Source organism: Neofelis nebulosa, chromosome 5 (genome assembly GCF_028018385.1).
Source record: "Neofelis nebulosa isolate mNeoNeb1 chromosome 5, mNeoNeb1.pri, whole genome shotgun sequence".
Classification (NCBI taxonomy): domain Eukaryota; kingdom Metazoa; phylum Chordata; class Mammalia; order Carnivora; family Felidae; genus Neofelis; species Neofelis nebulosa.
Window position 1 is genome coordinate 157,013,211 of NC_080786.1, and position 19,130 is coordinate 157,032,340.

At 58.7% G+C, this 19,130-nt stretch overlaps 1 protein-coding gene across 1 annotated transcript; it reads left to right on the top strand.

Moving 5' to 3' along the window:
• On the top strand, positions 1-18,762 carry RRP1 (ribosomal RNA processing 1). The gene is made up of 13 exons (XM_058732157.1): positions 1-234; positions 1,339-1,421; positions 2,535-2,592; positions 4,067-4,152; positions 5,869-5,930; positions 8,182-8,311; positions 8,400-8,464; positions 8,654-8,820; positions 11,455-11,534; positions 12,139-12,236; positions 12,425-12,444; positions 13,741-13,854; positions 14,398-18,762. The coding sequence occupies exons 1-13, from the start codon at positions 102-104 to the stop codon at positions 14,640-14,642; spliced, it is 1,341 nt and encodes a 446-aa protein (XP_058588140.1). The 5' UTR covers positions 1-101; the 3' UTR covers positions 14,643-18,762.
• Positions 18,763-19,130: the final 368 nt, after the last annotated feature.

Sequence of the window (19,130 nt, forward strand, 5' to 3'; positions counted from 1 at the left end):
ACGCCCCAGAGAGGCCGGCGCGGTCCTGTGACGTCACGCGCGCGCGCGCGCCCCGGCGAAGCGAAGTGGTCGCCGGCGCCCGAGGGTCGGGGGCGTTCGCCATGGCCCCGCGCGTGCCGCTCCCCCCGGAGATCCAGCTGGCCCAGCGCCTGGCCGGGAACGAGCAGGTGACCCGGGACCGGGCGGTGAAGAGGCTCCGGAAATACATCGTCGCCAGGACTCAGCGGGCCGCAGGTTGGCGTGGGCTGGCGGGGCGTGGGCGCCCTGCGGGGGTGGGACCGCGGCGGGGGTCGCGGGGCGGCCGGAGGCCTGCGGAGGCGCGGGGCCGGGTGGGACCTCCGAACCACGCGGGATCTCCACGTGGCCGGGCCGGCGCGGCCTCCGTGTGGTGCAGGCCGCCCTGTCCTGCCCGGCGAGCTCTCGCCCTGCGCCCCTCCCCTCTCCGGCCCCTCGCGGCTCCTCCAGGTGGTGGTGGTGACCACGTGTCCCTCTTCGTGGACCCCTTCCCCCCTCTCCAGCCCTTACCTCCTTTTCCCAGCTCAGACCTCCCTCCCCCTGGGAATCGGCGCCGTCCTCAGACCGTGTGTCCTGATATCTCTGCTACCCGGTGTTCGGGCACTCGGTATTTTTCCCTCAGGGCGGCATTTGTTGCCGTTGGTAGTTTTCTCTTTGTGTAGTCACTGGGTTGTGGTCTGAGTTAGGTGCAGAGTGGCCTCTGCCGGGGCGGAGGACATGCTTCTTGTGAACTGATCTCTCTAACGCTGGTTCTGAAAGTGTGGCGGCCCCTCTCGGCAGCTTCCGCGTCACCCGGGCACGTGTTAGAAATGCAAATTATTGAGTCCCATTCCAGCCCTAAGGAGTCAGAAACCTTCCAAGTGATTCCATTCCTAGTGCTAAAGTCTGAGAACCTTTGCTTCAGGAACGGAGTGCCGGGCACATTTTTAGGACCCCTGTAAATATTTCAAGTGCTTTTCTGTAGCTCCCTTCCTAGTTTGCATGAATTAACTTTTTCATTTAAAATTTGAAGCTTAACACGAAAATGCACAAATCCCAAGCGCAGAGCTGAATGCATTATGACAGACGCATGCAGTGTTGAGAGCCCAGAAGTGGAATATGGATACTTGTAGATTCTTGTTTATTGGATGAGTGGAATGGCTGTTACCTGGGGGACTAGGCCCAGTGCCAGCGGGTTCTGAGTTGGGAGGATGGCACTGGAGGAGAGGGCCAGGCACCTTGACAGTGAGAGGCTTTGATGTAATTCGGGCAGTCGCATTGCTCTGGCTTTGTTCCTGGCACTAAAATCTTGGTTTACCTCGAGTGTTGCTGTTTCTGGTGCAGGAGGTTTCACTCATGACGAGCTGCTGAAGGTTTGGAAAGGACTGTTTTACTGCATGTGGATGCAGGACAAGGCCCTCCTCCAGGTGAGCCTATGAGGCGGTAGCAGGAGAAGCCGGAGTAGCCGTGCCGGTGGGAGGACAGATGGGCATTTAAGGTAGCCTCAGACACTGGGTGCACTTTCACAGCTTCGATGCTGTATTTTTTATTTTTTGCTAAAAAAACAAAAAACTGTTTTTTGGGTTTTTTTTAATGAAAAATGGAACTACCCTACGACCCAGCAATTGCACTACTAGGTATTTATCCAAGGGATACAGGTGTGCTGTTTCAAAGGGGCACATGCACCCCCATGTTTATAGCAGTGCTGTCGACAATAGCCAAAGTCTAAAAGAGCCCAAATGTCCACCGAGGGATGAATGGATAAAGGAGATGTGGTATGTATATATATATATATATATATATATATATATATATACATACACACACACACACACACAATGGAGTATTACTCGGCAATCAAAAAGAATGAAATCTTGACATTTGCAACTACGTGGATGGACCTGAAGGGTATTATGCTAAGTGAAATTAGTCAGAGAAAGACAAATATATAACTTCACTCGTATGAGGACTTTAAGGGACAAAACAGGTGAACATAAAGAAAGGGAAACAAAAATAATATAAAAAAAACAGGGAGGGGGACAAAACAGAAGAGACTCTTAAATACGGAGAACAAACAGGGTTACTGGGGGGGGCTGTGGGAGGGGCGATGGGCTAAATGGGTAAGGGGCATTAAGGAAGCTACTCCTGAAATCATTGTTGCACTATATGCTAACTAACGTGGATGTAAATTGAAAAATAACAAGTGAATAGACAAAAACCCGAAAAAAACCAATATTGTAATAAACATCCTTTTATATTAAAATTTTTTTAGCGTTTATTTATTTTTGAGACAGAACATGAATGGGGGAGGGGCAGAGAGAGAGAGGGAGACACAGAATCAGAAGCAGGCTCTGGGCTCCGAGCCGTCAGCACAGAGCCTGACGTGGGGCTTGAACTCACGAACCGCGAGATCATGACCTGAGCCGAAGTCGGATGTTTAACCTACTGAGCCACCCAGGCGCCCCTCTCTGCTGATGCTTCTTGTTGTAAGACCACGTTTCTTCAGGGTCTGAGAGCAGTTTTTACTGTTTACCACGCAGGAGGAACTAGGGAGGACCATTTCCCAGCTCATCCATGCTTTTCAGACCACAGAGGCACGTGAGTATCCCTGCTCTGGGGAAGCCCTGGGGTAAGGGCAGAACGTTGGCTACGGGACGTGGGAGGCTTGCGTCCTGAGACCTAGAGAAAAGGGAGGCCCCGTTCTTCCCGGCGTCTGCTGGTGCTTAACTGCAAAACCCTGCTCTAGGTGTCCAACGGTATTAACCTGTTTATCCACCGTGGACCCAGCTGGAGTCTAAAGGGCCGGTATCTTACATTTTAAAATAAAAACGGAGACCTAGAAATGGAGACCTAGCGCAGGGTTGCCAAATTGCTTGGCTGAGTCACCTGATAGGTGGGGTGTTCCCTCAGTGTTTCCCCAGCGCTTCTGTGCTTGTCCTGCCCAAGATGCGTGGTTCTCAACCCTGCTGCCTGCCCGCTGTGATCACGGGGGCATCTTTACAAATCTCGATGTCTAGACCCCGGTCCAGATGAATGTGGCTCTGGCGTTGGGGCCGGGCACCGGCAGCTTCGACCTCCCCACGGTGTTCAGGTGGGCCACAGCCAGGGTGGCCCGGTGTCACCCTGTAGATAGTGTGGCCGTGGCTGGTGAGGACCGGGCGGGTTTAGTTCAGTTACACTTACGTGCAGTTAGGGGTGCACAGGTAGTCGAGGTAACTACATCTGAGCAGACAGCGGAGGTCTGTGTTTTCTAACTTGTTCTCTCTGAGAGCCTGCAGAAGGCCAAGTAGAAAGACTCGCCTGGTGATAGTTGTACGAGTTGGACTTGGGCTTGTCTGTTATTGAAGCGCCTGACCAAGCTTTGCTGTAGGAGAAACTTGTCACAGGAGATCAGGGAGGCCCCACGTGTGTCCCAGGGTCAAGGCGTGGGCAGGGCTGGTTCCTGGAGGCCTTGCTCCTGCGCGTGCAGACACCGTCCTCTCCCCGTGTCCTCACCTGCTCGTCCCTCTGTGTGTCTGTGTCCTGATCTCTTCTTACAAAGACACAAATCAGATTGGCTTAGGGCCCCCATCGCTCCCCTCGTTTTACCTTCATTCCCTCTTTAAAGATCCGATCTTCAGATAAAGTTATTCCGAGGTCCTGGGGTTAGGGTTCGACGTGAATTTGGGGGACACAGCTCGTAGCACTGTGTGTGACTTCCCGCCATTGGTGGGGTTCTGTGCCTGAGCGGGTTAGGGGATGTGGGGGCCGGGCGTGGGTGTCGGGGAGGGGGCGGGGGGACTGGCTGGAGCCGCTTCTCTGCTGCCGGCTTTGCCAGCTTTTTGTGCCTGTTCTTCAGAGAACGTGGCTGCGGTTTGAGGTTGTAGCTGGGCGCTTGCTTTCTGAGGTCCCTCCTGGTCCCATTTCTAGGCCCGCTTCCTAACACCGCTTCTGAGCTCCGCGGCCTGGGGCGAGGACCCCAGCGGTTGGTTGCGCGTGGCGTCCTGACCGGGTTTCTCCACATTGTCTCACCCCACCTTGCAAAGCGGCATCCGTGTTCCCCTGTGATTCTCTTCTGGCCTTTATCCTTCAGAGCACCTGTTCCTTCAAACATTCTGGCAAACCATGAACCGCGAGTGGACGGGCATCGACAGACTGCGCCTGGATAAGTTCTACATGGTGAGGAGGCTCTGCGTTCTCTGGGCCCCGCCGTGCCGGCGGCGGTGGGCATGAGGGCAGGTGGGGGAGAGCTGGGGGCACGGCACCGAGAGATGTGGCCTCTGAGCCTTTCCTGCCCTGCCTGGGCAGCGCGATGGCCCTGAGGACTGTGACCCGTGAGTCCAACGGGCTCGAGGGCAGCACGGGCCCGTGATTGCACAGCGTCTGCCCCATCTCAGGGTCGGTGAGCGTGCAGACGGTTCAGAACGTAATGCACGGGCTTCGGTCTCAGGCAGGGGTGTCAGAGTCACCGTCTGGGGAGAGTCGGTGGTGCAGCCATCGCATCCCTGCTGGAGAGGCCGTGGACCTGTGAGCCAGCAAGCCTCCGTCGGGTTCGTGCCCGAGACACAGACCTCGGGTCCATGGTGGGCTCCAGCCTGTGATGTTTTCCTCTGCGTGAGGACGATTCATGTGATAGTTGTGTGCAGAATCCGCTTTTTCTTTTCTGTGTTGCATTCCTGTGAACTTCGGTTACTTGTCTGCTCTCAGAAATGCAGGACAGGTGGAGTTTTACGCCCTCAGGGTCTTGCCGTCCACCCCCCTCCCCCCCATTTGAACCGCAGTCTCGTCACTACAGTGGTATTCGCTGGGACTTGGGGCAGTGTTGCCGTCTGAGAGCAGGGGACCCAGTGGGAACCCAGTAGGGCACTGGCTGGGCCTCACTGAGGACGGCCCCGTGGGGCTGTAGTTACTCGGGATCGGCTGCCGGCTCAGACTCGGCCCAGGGCTGCGTGGACGCTGTGTATCTCAGACGTCAGGGTGAGGACCAGCTAGCGGGCAAGGCCCGGAGCCCAAGAAGGGAGGAGGGTGGACGCTAGGGCAGTCGGGGTGGGGCCGGGGCCCGAGCTGTGCACGTGCACAAGGTGCAGGTTTACAGGACAGAGGAGCTTCTGTGTGAGTCAGCTCCCCGTCCCCTGAGATGCAGTTACCACGACCTTGGAAGGATGGCTTCTGTTGCTTGCTGGGGGCCCGTGTGAGCGCGCCCAGCAGCACAGCCCCCTGTAGAGGCAGCCCCCTTGGTGGCGCCGCCGGCCCCAGGAGTGATGTCACACGAGCCCCCCGTGTTCCTAGGCACGGGTCTTCTGGCTGCCAGCTGTGCCCTGTGCACCCTCTGTCCCTTTACCACTGCCGGACCCCTCTGCGGGCATGCTGCTCGGCCTCTGGACGGTGGGGAAACCGGGTGGAAAGGCTGCTGCAGCGGGAAGCGGGGAGTTGGGGGGGGGAGCCGGGACCTGATGTGAAGGCGAGAGAGCGAGCGGATGCTTCCATTCTGTCGGGACAGCAGCCCTCGGGGGCGGCCCAGAGGGGCTGTTCTCCGTTTCAGACCTGGTTTTCCCAAAGCGCTCTGCCTCCCCAGGGGGGACCCATGCTTGGTTCCCTGCTCCCACCCCTGAAATGAGGACACTTCCGTTTGGCTTTTGTTGATGGTGCTGCCGGTGCCCCCGCATGTGTCCACCGTGAGCTGGAATTCCGGGTGCTCTTGGAAGGTGGGAACATCCCAGCCTGGGGGCAGCGGCGTATCCTCTGGACTCAGGGTCCTGAAGCTCGGTGTCCTGTCCACCAGCAGCTCTGGGGGGCCTGCTGTGCGCTCTGGGCCACGGAGACGACCAGGGTGGAGGGGATTCTGGGAAGTCGGGGCCTTGCTCCCACTAACGGGGGTCTCTGTTCATGCCACAGCTCATGCGGATGGTCCTGAACGAGTCCTTGAAGGCCCTGAAGATGCAGGGGTGGGAAGAAAGGTTGGTATTCATGGTGCATCCTGAGAGCCGCTGTGCTTCTCACGGGCGAGCCCACATTCCTTCCCTGGGGGTTGGGTCACGTGCCTCTTCTTTAGCTCTTTGTCATAAAGAGACGTCAGTCTTCCCGTGAAAGGGTGACCCAGTGGTGCTTCATAGGAAGGCATTTGTAACATCGTAGTTGGTTCTTGTGTCCTCAGAAGTGAACGTTTTCAGCCTTGATGGTGAGTTCTTACTCTGAATCCCAGCCGAGTTCTCTCATTGTAAATAACGTAGTGTCATTTCTCAACATAGTTAACGCACAGCCAAGGTGGTGGTTTTTTTGTTTTGTTTTCATATGGGGTGGCATAGTTGGCTCTGTTATCAGTGGTATTTGCTTCCAGTCACAGAAAGTTTTGATTCATTCAGACTTGGCACTTTTGACAGTGGTGCTTGTGATGGGGGAAGTCTGCGTCCCCCACATTAAGAGGCCCCCTCGGTCTGTGGCCGGCCTTGGGCTCCCCCGGGCTCTGGGCTGGGGGGCTGTGCCGAGCCCCAGCCCTCCTCCACCCTCCTGGGCCCCCCGGGACCACGCCCGGCAAGGCCACCTGGGCCGTGCCTCCCAGGTGTGGCACCACTGTCTACACCTTCAGGAGGCAGGCCGAAGTCTGCGGCTCCAGATGGGTTTCTGAGCTGCCATTTTAAAGCTTTTAAAATTAAAACTCTGTTTCTTTACACTTTTTTCTCATCGTGAGAGTGACACTTCCCTGTGTAGGGACTCAGAACACATTTAAGTGCTGAGCGGCAACAGGTAACGACCTTTAAGGTTCTGCGGTGTTCTGTGTGCGGGGCACAGAGGGGCGTGGCGCAAACACCACGTTTGCAGAGCGCTTTTTTATTTCACTGACGATGCATCAAAGGCGCCCCTGTGTCCTGTGTTCTGCTGCGAGGTCTGGGGAGCGGGGAGGGTCGGAAACAACATATTGTGAGTGGTTGCGTGATTGAGAATCGGAAGTATGCTAAAGTGCTCGTTTCAAGCCTGCGGACCCTAAAACCAGTGCCGCTGGCCTAGCTGCTGCACCAGGCACGTGTCCCAGCCCAGGCGGTGCATCTTCTGGAGAGCGAGGGGACGTCCTTGCCTCTGGCCCGCGTTTTCCCAAATAAATGTGGATCAGCAGGAGCGGACCGTATTCCCTGATTATGGGTGACTTCATGTTTAGGGCAAGGGTGCCTCTGCTTGTGAGTGATCTTCATCCTTTACTTCCGGGGGGGGGGGCGGTGCCCAGGCTCAGGCGCCCACTGGACGGGACTCAGGATTTCAGTCCCCATAGGTGGCTGGTGCCTGAGCAGAGGGGCATGTTAAAGGGACGCCTTATTTCTGTTAACTCTTCGGTTTATCATTGCGAGAGTAGTTCCAGCCTCGCTGTGGGGAATGGAATGCAGAGGTCCTCTTGAAGAAGCTGGGAGCCTCCCATCGGCCTGGGGTCACCGGTGTTGTCCGCCCCGGTTGTCCCTGCAGCCTGTCCCCGTTCTCGAGCAGCCGGATGGCGCCGGTTGCCTGGCAACGTTCGTTACTGGCACTGGCCTGGGAGGAGGGGTCCCCAGGCTGAGCCGCAGACAGCATCCTTTCCTAGCCAGCGAGTCCCCGTGCGGCCAAGCGTCCGCCTCAGCCGCGGAGCTCGTTAGAGAAGGCGCGTCTTAACGATTCAGGTGAAGGGAACACTACGTTACTCTGCACCTCGATGCATCGGGACCATCAAAGGCTGGTCGCCAGGGCTCTCTGACCTTGGAGCCCCAGGCCTCAGACCACTGAAACCAGCATGCTAGGGGAGGGCAGACGTGGCCTGCCCGGGCCACGTACTCCATGCAGTGGAACCGGGGAAGCGGCTCTTCCCCCTCGCTGGCCTCCCCTCCTTTCTTTGCCGTGTCCTGGCGTTCCTTCCCCGCGAGGACGGAGCCGTGCGAGACGTGGTGGTGCGGCCTCTTGTCACTCCAGGCCCCCGGCATGGTGTTGGAAGGGAAGGCCCTCGTAGCTGAGGTTGTCTTGCCACGTGTGCTGGTGCCGACAGTGGTCCCACATCTGTAATGACGAGTCCTTTGTGCTGGAACAGACCTGCCCGGGTCACCAGATAGGCACCGGCGGAAAGCGGCACGTTGGGAGGATGGGCGCTGGCCTGTCACCGTGCCCCATCAGAGTTCCGCTTCAGGTAGAGGGACCTCACCGGCTCGTGGCCGGCTGTGGCCGCCTGCTGTACCTGCCCGTCTCCCTCCTCAGGCAGGCGGAACAGCTGCTGGAGCTGCTGACGACAGAGATCCTGCACCCTGACAGCCAGGCCCCCGGCGGGGTCAAGAGCCACTTCCTTGAGATCTTCCTGGAGGAGCTGAGCAAAGTGGGCGCCGCGGAGGTGAGGGCGGTGGGCCGAGGGTGGCGGCCGAGCCCCTCACCTGTGCTCAGGCACGAGGGCCTCAGGCCACGCCTGTCTCTTCCCGTAGCTGACGGCGGACCAGAACCTCAAGTTCATCGAGCCCTTCTGCACGATCGCCGCTCAGACTAAGGAGTAAGTGGCAGGGCTTCCTCCGGCCGGTTCTTTCTCGCTGAGTTCCCCGGATGCCCACCTCCGGGAAGAGAGGCTGAGGCTGAGTCCCGTCCGGGTGCATGACAGGGTCACTGGAGGGCGGCTGCCGTGGGCGGGGCTGGATGGATGGGCGCGACCTAACTGGCCTGCTCCTGTGCGGCTGCCCCTCAGCTCCCTGGTGTTGCATAACATCACTCGGGGTGTCTTTGAAACGATCGTGGAGCAGGCCCCGTTTGCCATTGAGGACCTTATGAATGAGTTGGAGGCAGCAGAGGAGGAGGAGGGGACGTCGGAGGACGAGCGGGAGGAGGACGTGCCGTCCAAGGAGCCACGGAGAGGTGAGGGTCACAGCACATCTGGTGTGCCGGCACCCGTCCTGGCCCGGCAAGCTTCGGTGCCTGCCCGGGTCCCCGCGTTCACCTCTGGCCTGGTCCCCTTGTTCCTGAGCTTACCCCCAGCTTTTATCCGTGGCTCGGCAGCCGGGTTGACTTCCAGAAACAAGCACGTGTGTTTTTCCTCTCCAGCCTCCCTTTCCCAGGATGCGATCCTGACTCCCTGGCTCCTTTCTGACTTACGGTTCCTCCCTGCTCACCCTTTCTCTCCAGTCCCAGCCCTCCCTCACTGGGCCCACCCGGACCACCCTGTTGAAACAGCCTCCCAGCCCCTGCCTTGGCTCGTTCACTGGGTTTCCCCCCAACACATCTCATTTTCTGGGATAAATCGCTTAGATAAATCACATTTGTCATTTGTGGCCCTTTCTCCCCACCGGACGTGGGCTCCCCCAGGACGGCGAGTGTTGTTGATCACAGCTGCGTCCCCAGTGCCGGGAGCGGCACCTGGCACAGACGAGGTGCCCACGAGCCGGGGTGGGTGAGTGAGTGGATGGAGCGTACCACGGGGAAACCTGCCACGGGGGATGTCCCAGGGAAGGGCTGTGGGGTCTGTTCACCGTCTCGATGTTCATGTGGGTCCTCGTGGGACGTCAGTTGATCTCAGGTGGCCTGTGGCCTCAGTCGTGGCCTGTGGCTGCAGGCGTGCGTCTACCGCCAGCTTTAGGACTCTGCCCGCCTCTGACTCTCTTTGTGCGAAAATACGCGTTATGTGAAGCTTACTACATTAACCATTGTTAAGTGCTCAGTTCGGTGGTGGTAAGCGTGTTCACACTGTTGTGCAGCTGTCCCTACCATCTTTCTGTAACTTTCCATCTTTCCATACTGAAACTCTGTCCCCGTTAAACGCTGACCCCCTCCCCTCAATCGCTCCCTCCCCAGCCAATGGCGCCCACCATCCATTCTCTGTCTCCGTGACGCTGGCTGCTCTGGGATCTCATATAAGTGCATCCCACGGGATTTGTCCTTTTGTGGCCGGCTGATTTCACTCAGCATCACGTCCTCGAGCACATGTCAGTTTCTTTCCTTGTTTTTTCTCTTAAGGTTGAATAGTGCACCACCATGCAGGGACCACGTTATGGGTGTCCAGTCACCCATCGAGGGACCCTTGGGTTGCTTGCACATTGTAGCTACTGTGAAGGACTCTGCAGTGAACATGGGTGAACAGGGTTTGCTCGGAGTCCCTGCTTTCAGTTTGTGGGGGCAAATGCCCTGAAGTGGGATTGTGGGATCATACGTTAACTGTTTTTAAAAATTTTTTGAGGACCCCCTCCATGCTGTTTCCACAGCAGCTGCACCTCTTGCATTCCTGCCAACGGCGCACAAGGGGCCCCATGTCCTGTTTTGTTGGCGGGAGCATCCCCGTGGGTGTGAGGGGGTGTCTCGCTGTGGTTTTGGTCTGTGTGTCCCTGATGATCGGGGATGTGAACACCCTTATGCACTTGGTGGCCGTCTGTGCGTCTTCCCGGAGATGGGTCTGCCCTAGTCCTTTGTTTTGGGCAGGGGAGGGTGCCCTGTGCCGCTGAGTGTTAGGGGCTCCCTGTGTGTTTTGGACACTCACGCCTTGTCGGGTTTGTGATTCGCAGATATCTTCTCCCTCTGTGCACTGCCCTCTGGGTAGCGGCTTTGGGTGCACGGAAGTTTTCATCCTCATAAAATTCAATTGCCCTGTTCCCTGTGTCTTCTGGGCCACACCTGAGAAGTCCTCGCTGCGTCCAGTCTCGTGAGGGCCTTGCTTTATTTACTTCTCAGAGTTACACTGTTTGAGTTCTTACACGTAGGTCTTTCACCTACTTCAAGCTGATTTTTGTTTATGGTGCTAGTTCAGGACCTAGCTTCATTCCCTTGCACATGGATGTCCAGTTTTCCCAGCACCGTCTGTTGAAGAGCTTGTCCTTCCCCAGTGAGTGGTTCTAGAGCCCTCATGGAAGGTCATTTGATCCCGTGGATTCAAGGGTTAATTCCCCCCCCCTGCCAGCTCTTCACGCCCCAGTGGAGCTCTCCTGGTGGCTGTGTTTGTGCCCCCAGCGTTTTATCCGGCCATCTTGTGTATCTTGCCCATCCTTTTCCTCTGTAGCCGAGTCGCCCCGACACAGGCAGGTTTAGTAGTCTCCTGGAGGGCCCCCTGAGCCTGCCTGTGGCCCTGCCGTCCCCCTTCTGTGTCCTGCGTGCCTGCCTGTTGTCCAGAACCATGCTGCAGGTGGGCCGTGACATCATAGCCCCGAGCGATCTGAACACTGTCTCTGCGGCCCCTTGATCCGGGGCTCTCCCGTGGTGGGATCTAGCACCCCTCTTCTTTGTCTCCGGAACTTCTGACACTGCGTTGGCTATGTAAGCGCCCGCTCCTAATTCTTAGTTTCGCTCTGAGGGCTGCTCAGGCCCCTCCGCCTTTGGGACGTTGGTTTCATTTCCAGGCCTGCAGTGGCACCTTACCCCTCGGTGTGAGCCCCCACCCCAGCCTGCACCTACCTCTGCCCAGGTCTTGGGCCCTGGTGCACGGGGCTCCAGGTTCCCAGGTGTTTGTGTTGGGGTCCTCTGCACGCTGGGTATATGCACCTGTTCACGGGGGCCCTTTTGTTCTAGGCTCTCTCCACGGGGCCGCACCTGACACGAGCGAGGAGCCAGCAGGAGATGGCGAGGACAGCATGGGCCCCGTCCTCCAGGTGGGTGGCCTGTGTTCGGGGCCTGGCTCCGCCTCTGCTCGCCAGGAAGGCGGGCGCTCCAGCCCCTCACGTGCCGAGTCACGGAGTCCGTGCAAGCGGTGTGCTCCCTGTTCGCCTCTTGGAGCACTAGACCCATGAGATAGCACTGCCGATGGGTCACCTTTTGTGTTGCGCTCGGGGTCAGAACCCGGCAAACAGGACCTGTGACTTCAGGCCCATTGGAAACGTACGCTTCCTACTAACTTTTCAAACGTTGACTACTTGTTAAAGGAGTAGGAATTAGGCGTATGGCCTAAGTAGCATCTGTCAGAGTTGAACGAGTGTATTCTGCTCATCTTGACGTGGCTGCCCGGGGCGCGGCAGGGGCGGGGGGTCACAGAGAGGCTGGCCTGGGTGGGCCCTTTACATTGTCAGCAGCGCTGGGGTCCTGCTCGCTGCCTCATGCCTTGTATGTGGCGTTAGCGGAGGGGACTCGGGAGGACGTCATCAGGACCCGTCCTTGTGACCCCATCGGAGAGTCTGCATGTGGCCTGCGTGCTCTCTCTGCTCGGTGTCCGCTCCCAGAGCAGCTGGGAGGTGACTGGTGTCTCTTTTTGGGCAACAGTTTGACTATGAGGCTGTGGCCAGCAGACTGTTCGCGGCGGCCAGTCAGCAGGACACCCCTTCCCAGAACAGGAAGCGCCTCTACAAAGTGATCCGGAAGTAAGTTGCCCTTCCCTCTGTCCTTGGCATTGCCCTCGCTCCTTTGGCCTGGCGCCTTCCCTCCGTCCCGACCTCAGAGCACGGGTGGGGGGCTTCATCCCGGGCGGGCGGCCCGGTGCAGAGACGGGTGCGGCCTCCGCCCTCAGGCAGTGGCTGTGGCAGTGCTGAGTGCCTGTCTTTCCTTGCAGGTTGCAGGACCTCGCTGAAGGTGAGCATCTCGCGCCGGGACCCCGGCCTTTCTCCTGGGCGTACACTGGCTCACGTGGTCACCCTCATGACTTGACTCGTCTGCAGAGGCGGGGCTCTGGGGAAGAGGGGGCCCGAGGGGTTCTGCACTCGCCCTAGCCCAATGCTGTGGCTGTCAGCCCTGCACGTGTGCTAGAGCCCCAGGGCCTTGTGACGCTCTGCTGGCCCCCCAGGTGCAGCAGCCCGAGAACCTGCATTTCTAGTGAGTTCTCAGGCCTGCCCTGCTGCTGGCACGCTGTGTGGCAGACGGTAACACTTCTCAGTGCGTGGCTGAGGGGGCTGGTAATGAGGCTTCTTCTGAAAGGTGTTTTCTCGGCTTATGACTGGAGACGGGCGTGTCCCGCATTTCGCTCTGAGAACTTTTTTTTTTTTTTTAATTTTTTTCAACATTTTTTTAATTTATTTTTGGGACAGAGAGAGACAGAGCATGAACGGGGGAGGGGCAGAGAGAGAGGGAGACACAGAATCGGAAACAGGCTCCAGGCTCCGTCTGAGAACTTTTAAACACAGAGCGACGTCGGGAGGGTGTCCAGTTCCGCCATCGGTATTTACTGTCCCTGCTGTGTCACATGTCTCCCTCTTCCTCCGTCACACCGTAACCCCAACTACTTTGTGCGCACCGTGAGCTGAAGTGTGTGGTATTTTTAGGTAAAATTCATGCACGTGTGTGCGTGTTGCGTACGTCTGGGTGTCATAGGCGCTGCCCCCGTCAGCATAGAGAACATCGCCATTGGCCCGGAGGGCGGTCTTGGCTCCCTTTCAGCATGAGGTTTTTTTTTTTTTTTTTTTTTTTTTAAATTTTTTTTTTTCAACGTTTTTTATTTATTTTTGGGACAGAGAGAGACAGAGCATGAACGGGGGAGGGGCAGAGAGAGAGGGAGACACAGAATCGGAAACAGGCTCCAGGCTCCGAGCCATCAGCCCAGAGCCCGACGCGGGGCTCGAACTCACGGACCGCGAGATCGTGACCTGGCTGAAGTCGGACGCTTAACCGACTGCGCCACCCAGGCGCCCCCAGCATGAGGTTTTTAGGGCATGGGTCACGACCCACCATCAGTGCTGCAGGACCCCCCCCCCCCCCCCCCCCCACTTCCTGCTGGCGCGGCTTCGAGCCGGTCGTGGCTGTGGGGGCATGAACACGGTCTTCCCACTCGCGGCGCCTGGAGGTGGACCCTGCCTGGTGGTTTGCAGTCCTGAACGCGCACCGACAGCATCACAACCTGCCTTTTGCCTCCTGATCACCTGCCTTGGTCCCTAGGGCTCTTCCCTGAGGATGACGTTCCGGAAAAAGCCTGCAGGAACCTGCAGGAAGACAGGCGGGAGAGGAAGACGAAGAAGCGTTTGCCCAAATCTGGTTTACAGAACAAGGCAGGTAGGATTCGTGCCTTGGTGCTAACCTTGGTGTTCACCCACGGCGCTAACCGTCTCAGGTCCTGGCATCTACCCTTTGAAGGGTGTCCTGGGTCGCCACTGCTTCTGCCCGTGCCCAGGCCACCTCCCCCCCGTGTTGGCTTATGCCCGGGCCCTTGCTGCAGTCAGTGGCCCAGCTCGTGCAGCAATGCTAGGCTGGACCCCGGACCCAGTCTGCCCCATCTTGCGTTCCGGGCCTCCTCACCCCTCGGGTCGCACGTTTGTGGCCACCTCCTCTGTCCTGAGTCTGTCTGCTGGCTTTCCTGAAGGTCTGCTTCCGGTCCGCCTGCCCGGCCGGGAGCCACCATAAATAGCCTCGCGGGTGCCCGATGGCTGTGGCACTTGACCTCCACGCTGCTGGGATGCTCCTGAGCCCGTCGGTGCTTCTGTGTGGGCTCCCTTTGTGTGTCCCGCGTGCGGCCCCGGAGCCGGCAGCGTCTTTGGTCCGGGTGGAAGCGAGGCAACCAGGCCCCGGCGCCTCGTTCACGTGGCCTTGCTGTTGTAGGGAAAGGCGGCGAGGAGGACTCGTGTCCAGACCTGAGCTCCGGAGCTGAGAGGATGGCGAGGCGGCAGGGCTCGGGGGCTGAGTGCCCCGGGCCCCAGGAGCAGCCCGGGGGCCCTGCTGGGAGAGGGGCTCGGAAGAGGCGGCGGCGGCGGCGGCGGCAGCCTCGGGCGGGGGCCAGAGCGAAGGTGACCGATTGCCAGGACCTACGGATGAGGAGGCGGCAGCCGCCACGGAGTGGGAAGTGACCCCGGCAGGCCCCGCACGTGTGGGGAGGCCCTTCCCTGCGGCCCCTCCGCCTTGTGCTGAGGTGAGCGGGGGATCGGGGCCGCAGGGCCCCGCTCCTAAGACTGTGTCCCGATGGCAGCGGCTCCTGACCTGCTGTGTCGGCAGAGGCTCGGGCCCCTTGCTCGGTGGCCGTGCCCCAGGCCCCAGAAAGTGCTGGCGCCGTGCTGACCTTGGTCAGGAACCCCCGAGACGTGAAACTGCCCTGCAGACCCTCTCCCTGGGCCAGTGACCCGCCACACCCCGGGGCGTCCATGAATAAAATGCTGTGCAGTTCTTTCCAGCAGAGTCCCGCTTCTGGTGCGTTTGTGCAGGAAGAGTTCCAGTGGGGAAAACTGCTAGGTGCTTGTTCCCAGTAATGTTTGTATCTCGTACCCATTTTGCGGAGAAAAAGTCCACACACGTCTCGAAATTGGGGAGAGGACACCGAGCGTTAATTGTGGTTTTCGGGACGACCTCTTCGTAAACTTGTGTTTGGAGCTGACAGCAGCCGGGCTGACACACAGCCGACTGCTGCTTGGTTGGTGTGCCCGAGGCAGGGAGGTTGGCTCTGCTCATCCCTCAGCCCTGACTTGTGCATGGACCCGTGGTGCCCCCGTCTCCCTTCAGCGCCTTTAAATTCAGTGTCGGCCCTACTGCTCATCCTGGAGGGTCTGAGGCAGTCGTGTGTTGCCGGGACGTGACCGGGACCCTGACCGGAACCAGGGTGCTGTGAGAAGCCCCTGGCCCAAGAATGCGGATTAGGAGGACCGCGGGTGTGAGTCAGTGCCACGTGGGTCCCTGGTGGCCTCCGGGCTTGGGGCTGTGTAGGTGATAGGTGGGCACCGTCTGGGTCGGCCCGCCGGGTCACTGCTGAGCTGAGGTGTGTGGGTGAGCCCAGCAAGAGGACCGCACGGTCTCTCACTGAACCCCGGTTCCTCAAGCCTGCTGCACGCGGGGGCAGGTGGCTTCCGGTGGCCCCGTTCAGTCAGTTCAGCTGGGTGGGCAGAGCCAGGGGCCGACGGGGCGGGCCCCTGGACCCTGGAGGGCACGGTTCCTGCTGTGCAAAGTGACTTGGAAAAGCAGCACATCCCACCCAGAGCTCGGGCCCAGGCAGGGGCCAGGCGGACGTTGCTGAGGCCGTTTCTTCCCCAGCCGTTGGTGCCGTTTTGTGTGTGTGGCGGGGACGGCCTGTGCTCTGTTGTCTCGGCCGAAATTTCTTTGGTCAAAAGGTAAGGAAACAGCCACACGAGGAATTTCTGAAGAAACGAAAATCCGACCAGATCGTAGCCCTCAAACCAGAGGATCTGTGGCTTCCTCGGTGCTGTTTCCAGGCAGTTCTCCGACCACGCTCTGGTCCTTCCCTTACCAACCGGGTCGTGTGGACGATGTGACCGTTGGCGCGCTGGACAGCTTTGGGCGGCTTGTGGTCGCTCCTGCATCTGCCAGCGCCCCTCCCTGTCAGGACGGGCTCTCCTTGGGCCAAACGGGGCGACCTCGAGGAACCGGAAGGTGACCGCCACCCAGTGCCCCCAGGAGAGCCTGTGTCCGGAAGAGGACGTTGTGTTTATTACTTATGTGTTCTTTTTCTAGAATCACTTCACTGAGCTGTAACTCACAGGCATTATAAGTCCCCTCCATCGAGCGTAGGGCTCCGTGGGTCAGAGTTATGTAACCATCCGCATTCCGGCTTTTGTCAAAGAAACCAGTGTCCTTGAACTGGCCCTCTCGCGGCCCCCACCGCCACCCCAGCCCCTGGCCAACCCGCGCCCATTTTCTGTCTGCGTGTTCTGGACTTTCCGTGTAGATGGCCTCATCCCGCGTGGGCCTTCTGTGTGCGGCTTTTTGGTGCGGATGTTTTCTGTGTGCTTCCGTGTGGTCCCACGTCGCCTGGGTCAGGACTTCATTCCCTGTGTGGCCGAGTAATGTTCTACCGTGTGGATGCCCAAGTGTCACCTGCTGTCCGAAAGCACAGTGTTCCTGTGAGACCTTTCTTGAGCCGAAACGGCATAAAGCAAAAACGGTTACCGTTAATTTACGTGGAAAGTTTTTTGGGCGTCTCCAGACCCCAAATCTCTTGTGATTCTGCTCCCCGGGACTTACTTCGCTAACGGAGACCCAAAATCAGTCGTGATCGAGCCCAGGCGCTCACGGACACAGCTCAGAGCTGTGGCGGCTAGAGGCTGACGCGGGTCCCGGGAAGGAGGTTGGCGGGGCCGCGCCCGCTGCTGGGGTTCGCGCCGCCTCTGTTACAGCTCGCTGCGGAACCAGTGCTGGCCGCTCTTCCCGCTTTTTGTCTTTTTTTCCCTCCACACAGAAATCTTCACATTGCGTCTGATTAGCAAGAACTGGTAGTGACGTAGGTGTTTCGTAAAAGCGAAGTGGAGGATGCCTCCGCCGCATTTCCGTTTACCGTTTGTGCGCGGGGCGCTTGTGACCGCTAGTGCCGCTGTAGACACGCACGAGCTTCTGCGGGGACCCGCTCTCCTCGGCGTGTACCCGGGGACGGAATTGCTGGGCCGGGCGGTAGGTGACTCCTTGACCTGCGTGAAGATCCGCCAGGCTTCTCACAGTCGCCACACCTCCTGATGCGCCCACCTCTGGACGGGGCACAGCTTTAGGCGGGCGCCCCCCAGTGCCGCTTGACCTGTGAGTCTGTGGCGTGCCCTTGGCGCCACGGCGCCACGGCTGATCAGAGTGGACTGACGGCCTTGAGGGTGCCTTGCGGCTGCAGAGAACCCGCCTGGCCCCTGTGCGGGGTTGCACTCCGGACCGTCTCACCCCTGCCCCTGCCTGGTCCCGCTCGGACCTGACTGGCTCAGCCGTCCACCTGTGTGCTGTTGGGCAGGAGACAGTCACTCTGAGCCTTCACTGACCTATCTGTGAAATGGGGGTAACGTGGCCGGGCTGGGGATTATATTGATGTTTTTTCCAAGACAGTCTGAAACTTACAGAGGAGTCACAAACGCGAGGAGCATTTTTCACCCAAACCGCTTGAGGGTTGTGTGCTGACTTGATGCGTATCACCCGGAATCCTTTAGGTGCATTTTCTGCAACCAACATTCTCTTAACCACAGCACAGTCACCGAGTCAGAATTAGCATGGGCCCCTCTGTGCCATCTAAGCCTCCGGTCTGTTCAGCGATGCCCTCTGCAGCCACGATACCCCATCTGGAGTCACCCGTGTCTGATTCTCGCTTCTCTTCAGCTTCCTCTGAATGAGACCAGGTCCTCCGCCCTTGCGTACCATCCAGGACCTGGATGTCGGGTGGATCTCAGGCTGGCGATTCTGTACATCGTCCCCACTGCGGGCGACTGGTGGTCCCTCGCGTCTAGACTGGGGTCACCCCTCTTGGCAGGAATCAGAAACAATGCTCGTTCTCCCCGTGTCCTGCCCGGGCCTCCGCTTTCCACGGGCCCTGGTGCGGAGGCACCTGCTTGTGAATGTGGCCCCTTCCCTTGGTTGTTAACGGTGTGTGTGGCAAGGGCCTCCGCAGCTCCAAAACGGAGTTTCTCGCCAAACTTCATTTACTCGCTGATCGACTTACATCGGTGGCTCATGGTTTCCTGTTTTATCTTGTGGGTTCTAATCTGTTCCTGCCACTTATTTTAATAGCATGTCCCATTTGGGCCAGTGGGAGACTTCAGGCTGGCTTCTGCTCCCCGTAAGGAGCCCCCACCACCCCTCACCTTTGTTACAGTAAGAATCCTCAGCCCTGGGACTGGCCGCTTCTCCACAGAGCACTGACTCGCTTGACGGTACAACCCTGCCCGGCTCGGGAGGAGCTGGTGTGGACGAGGGCCTACTGGAGTCCCTTCATCTTTCGTTCTGCCACCACGTCACTGAGATGTACCTCATGCAGTGTTCAGTTCTGCTTAAAGTGTCCTGTCTGGGGGTTCTTCATGTATCCACACCGGCGTGCCTCTGTCACCACGGGCCAGCATGGGACATTGTACCCATCCCCCCAAAGAAACTCCATAGTGGGGGGCCTCTTAACTTGGAGAAAGCCTGTGTGAGGCTTCTGGACCAGCAGGAGTCCCCGCCAAGAGGTGGTGATGGGTTATTGCTCACAAGGCTAATAAATGAATTTATAGTTTTGTCGAACCACTAAGAGGTCTGGAACACATACAGCTTGTGTCTGAGGCGACCTGAGGAATTCTCTCCTGGGTGCTTACACAGTAGCTCTGGGGGGTCAGTGGTCCGGTAGGGGCATCTCAGGACCCTTTGCCTCCTCTGTGTCAGCAGTACAAGTAGGTGGGACTGGAGCTTTGGTCCGGGGCAGGTGGGCTGCCCCTGTGGCGTGGGGTCTCGGCTCACCGACCCTGGAGATAAGTCTCGTCCCTGCCTCGCCTTGCTTGGCAAGGCAGGCCTGGCCTTGAATCAACCGGAGGGGAGGGCTGGGTCAGCCAGGGCTGCCTCTGAGTTAACTGCTCATCGGTCACTACCGTGACCGAGAACTCCCGTTTTAGCCA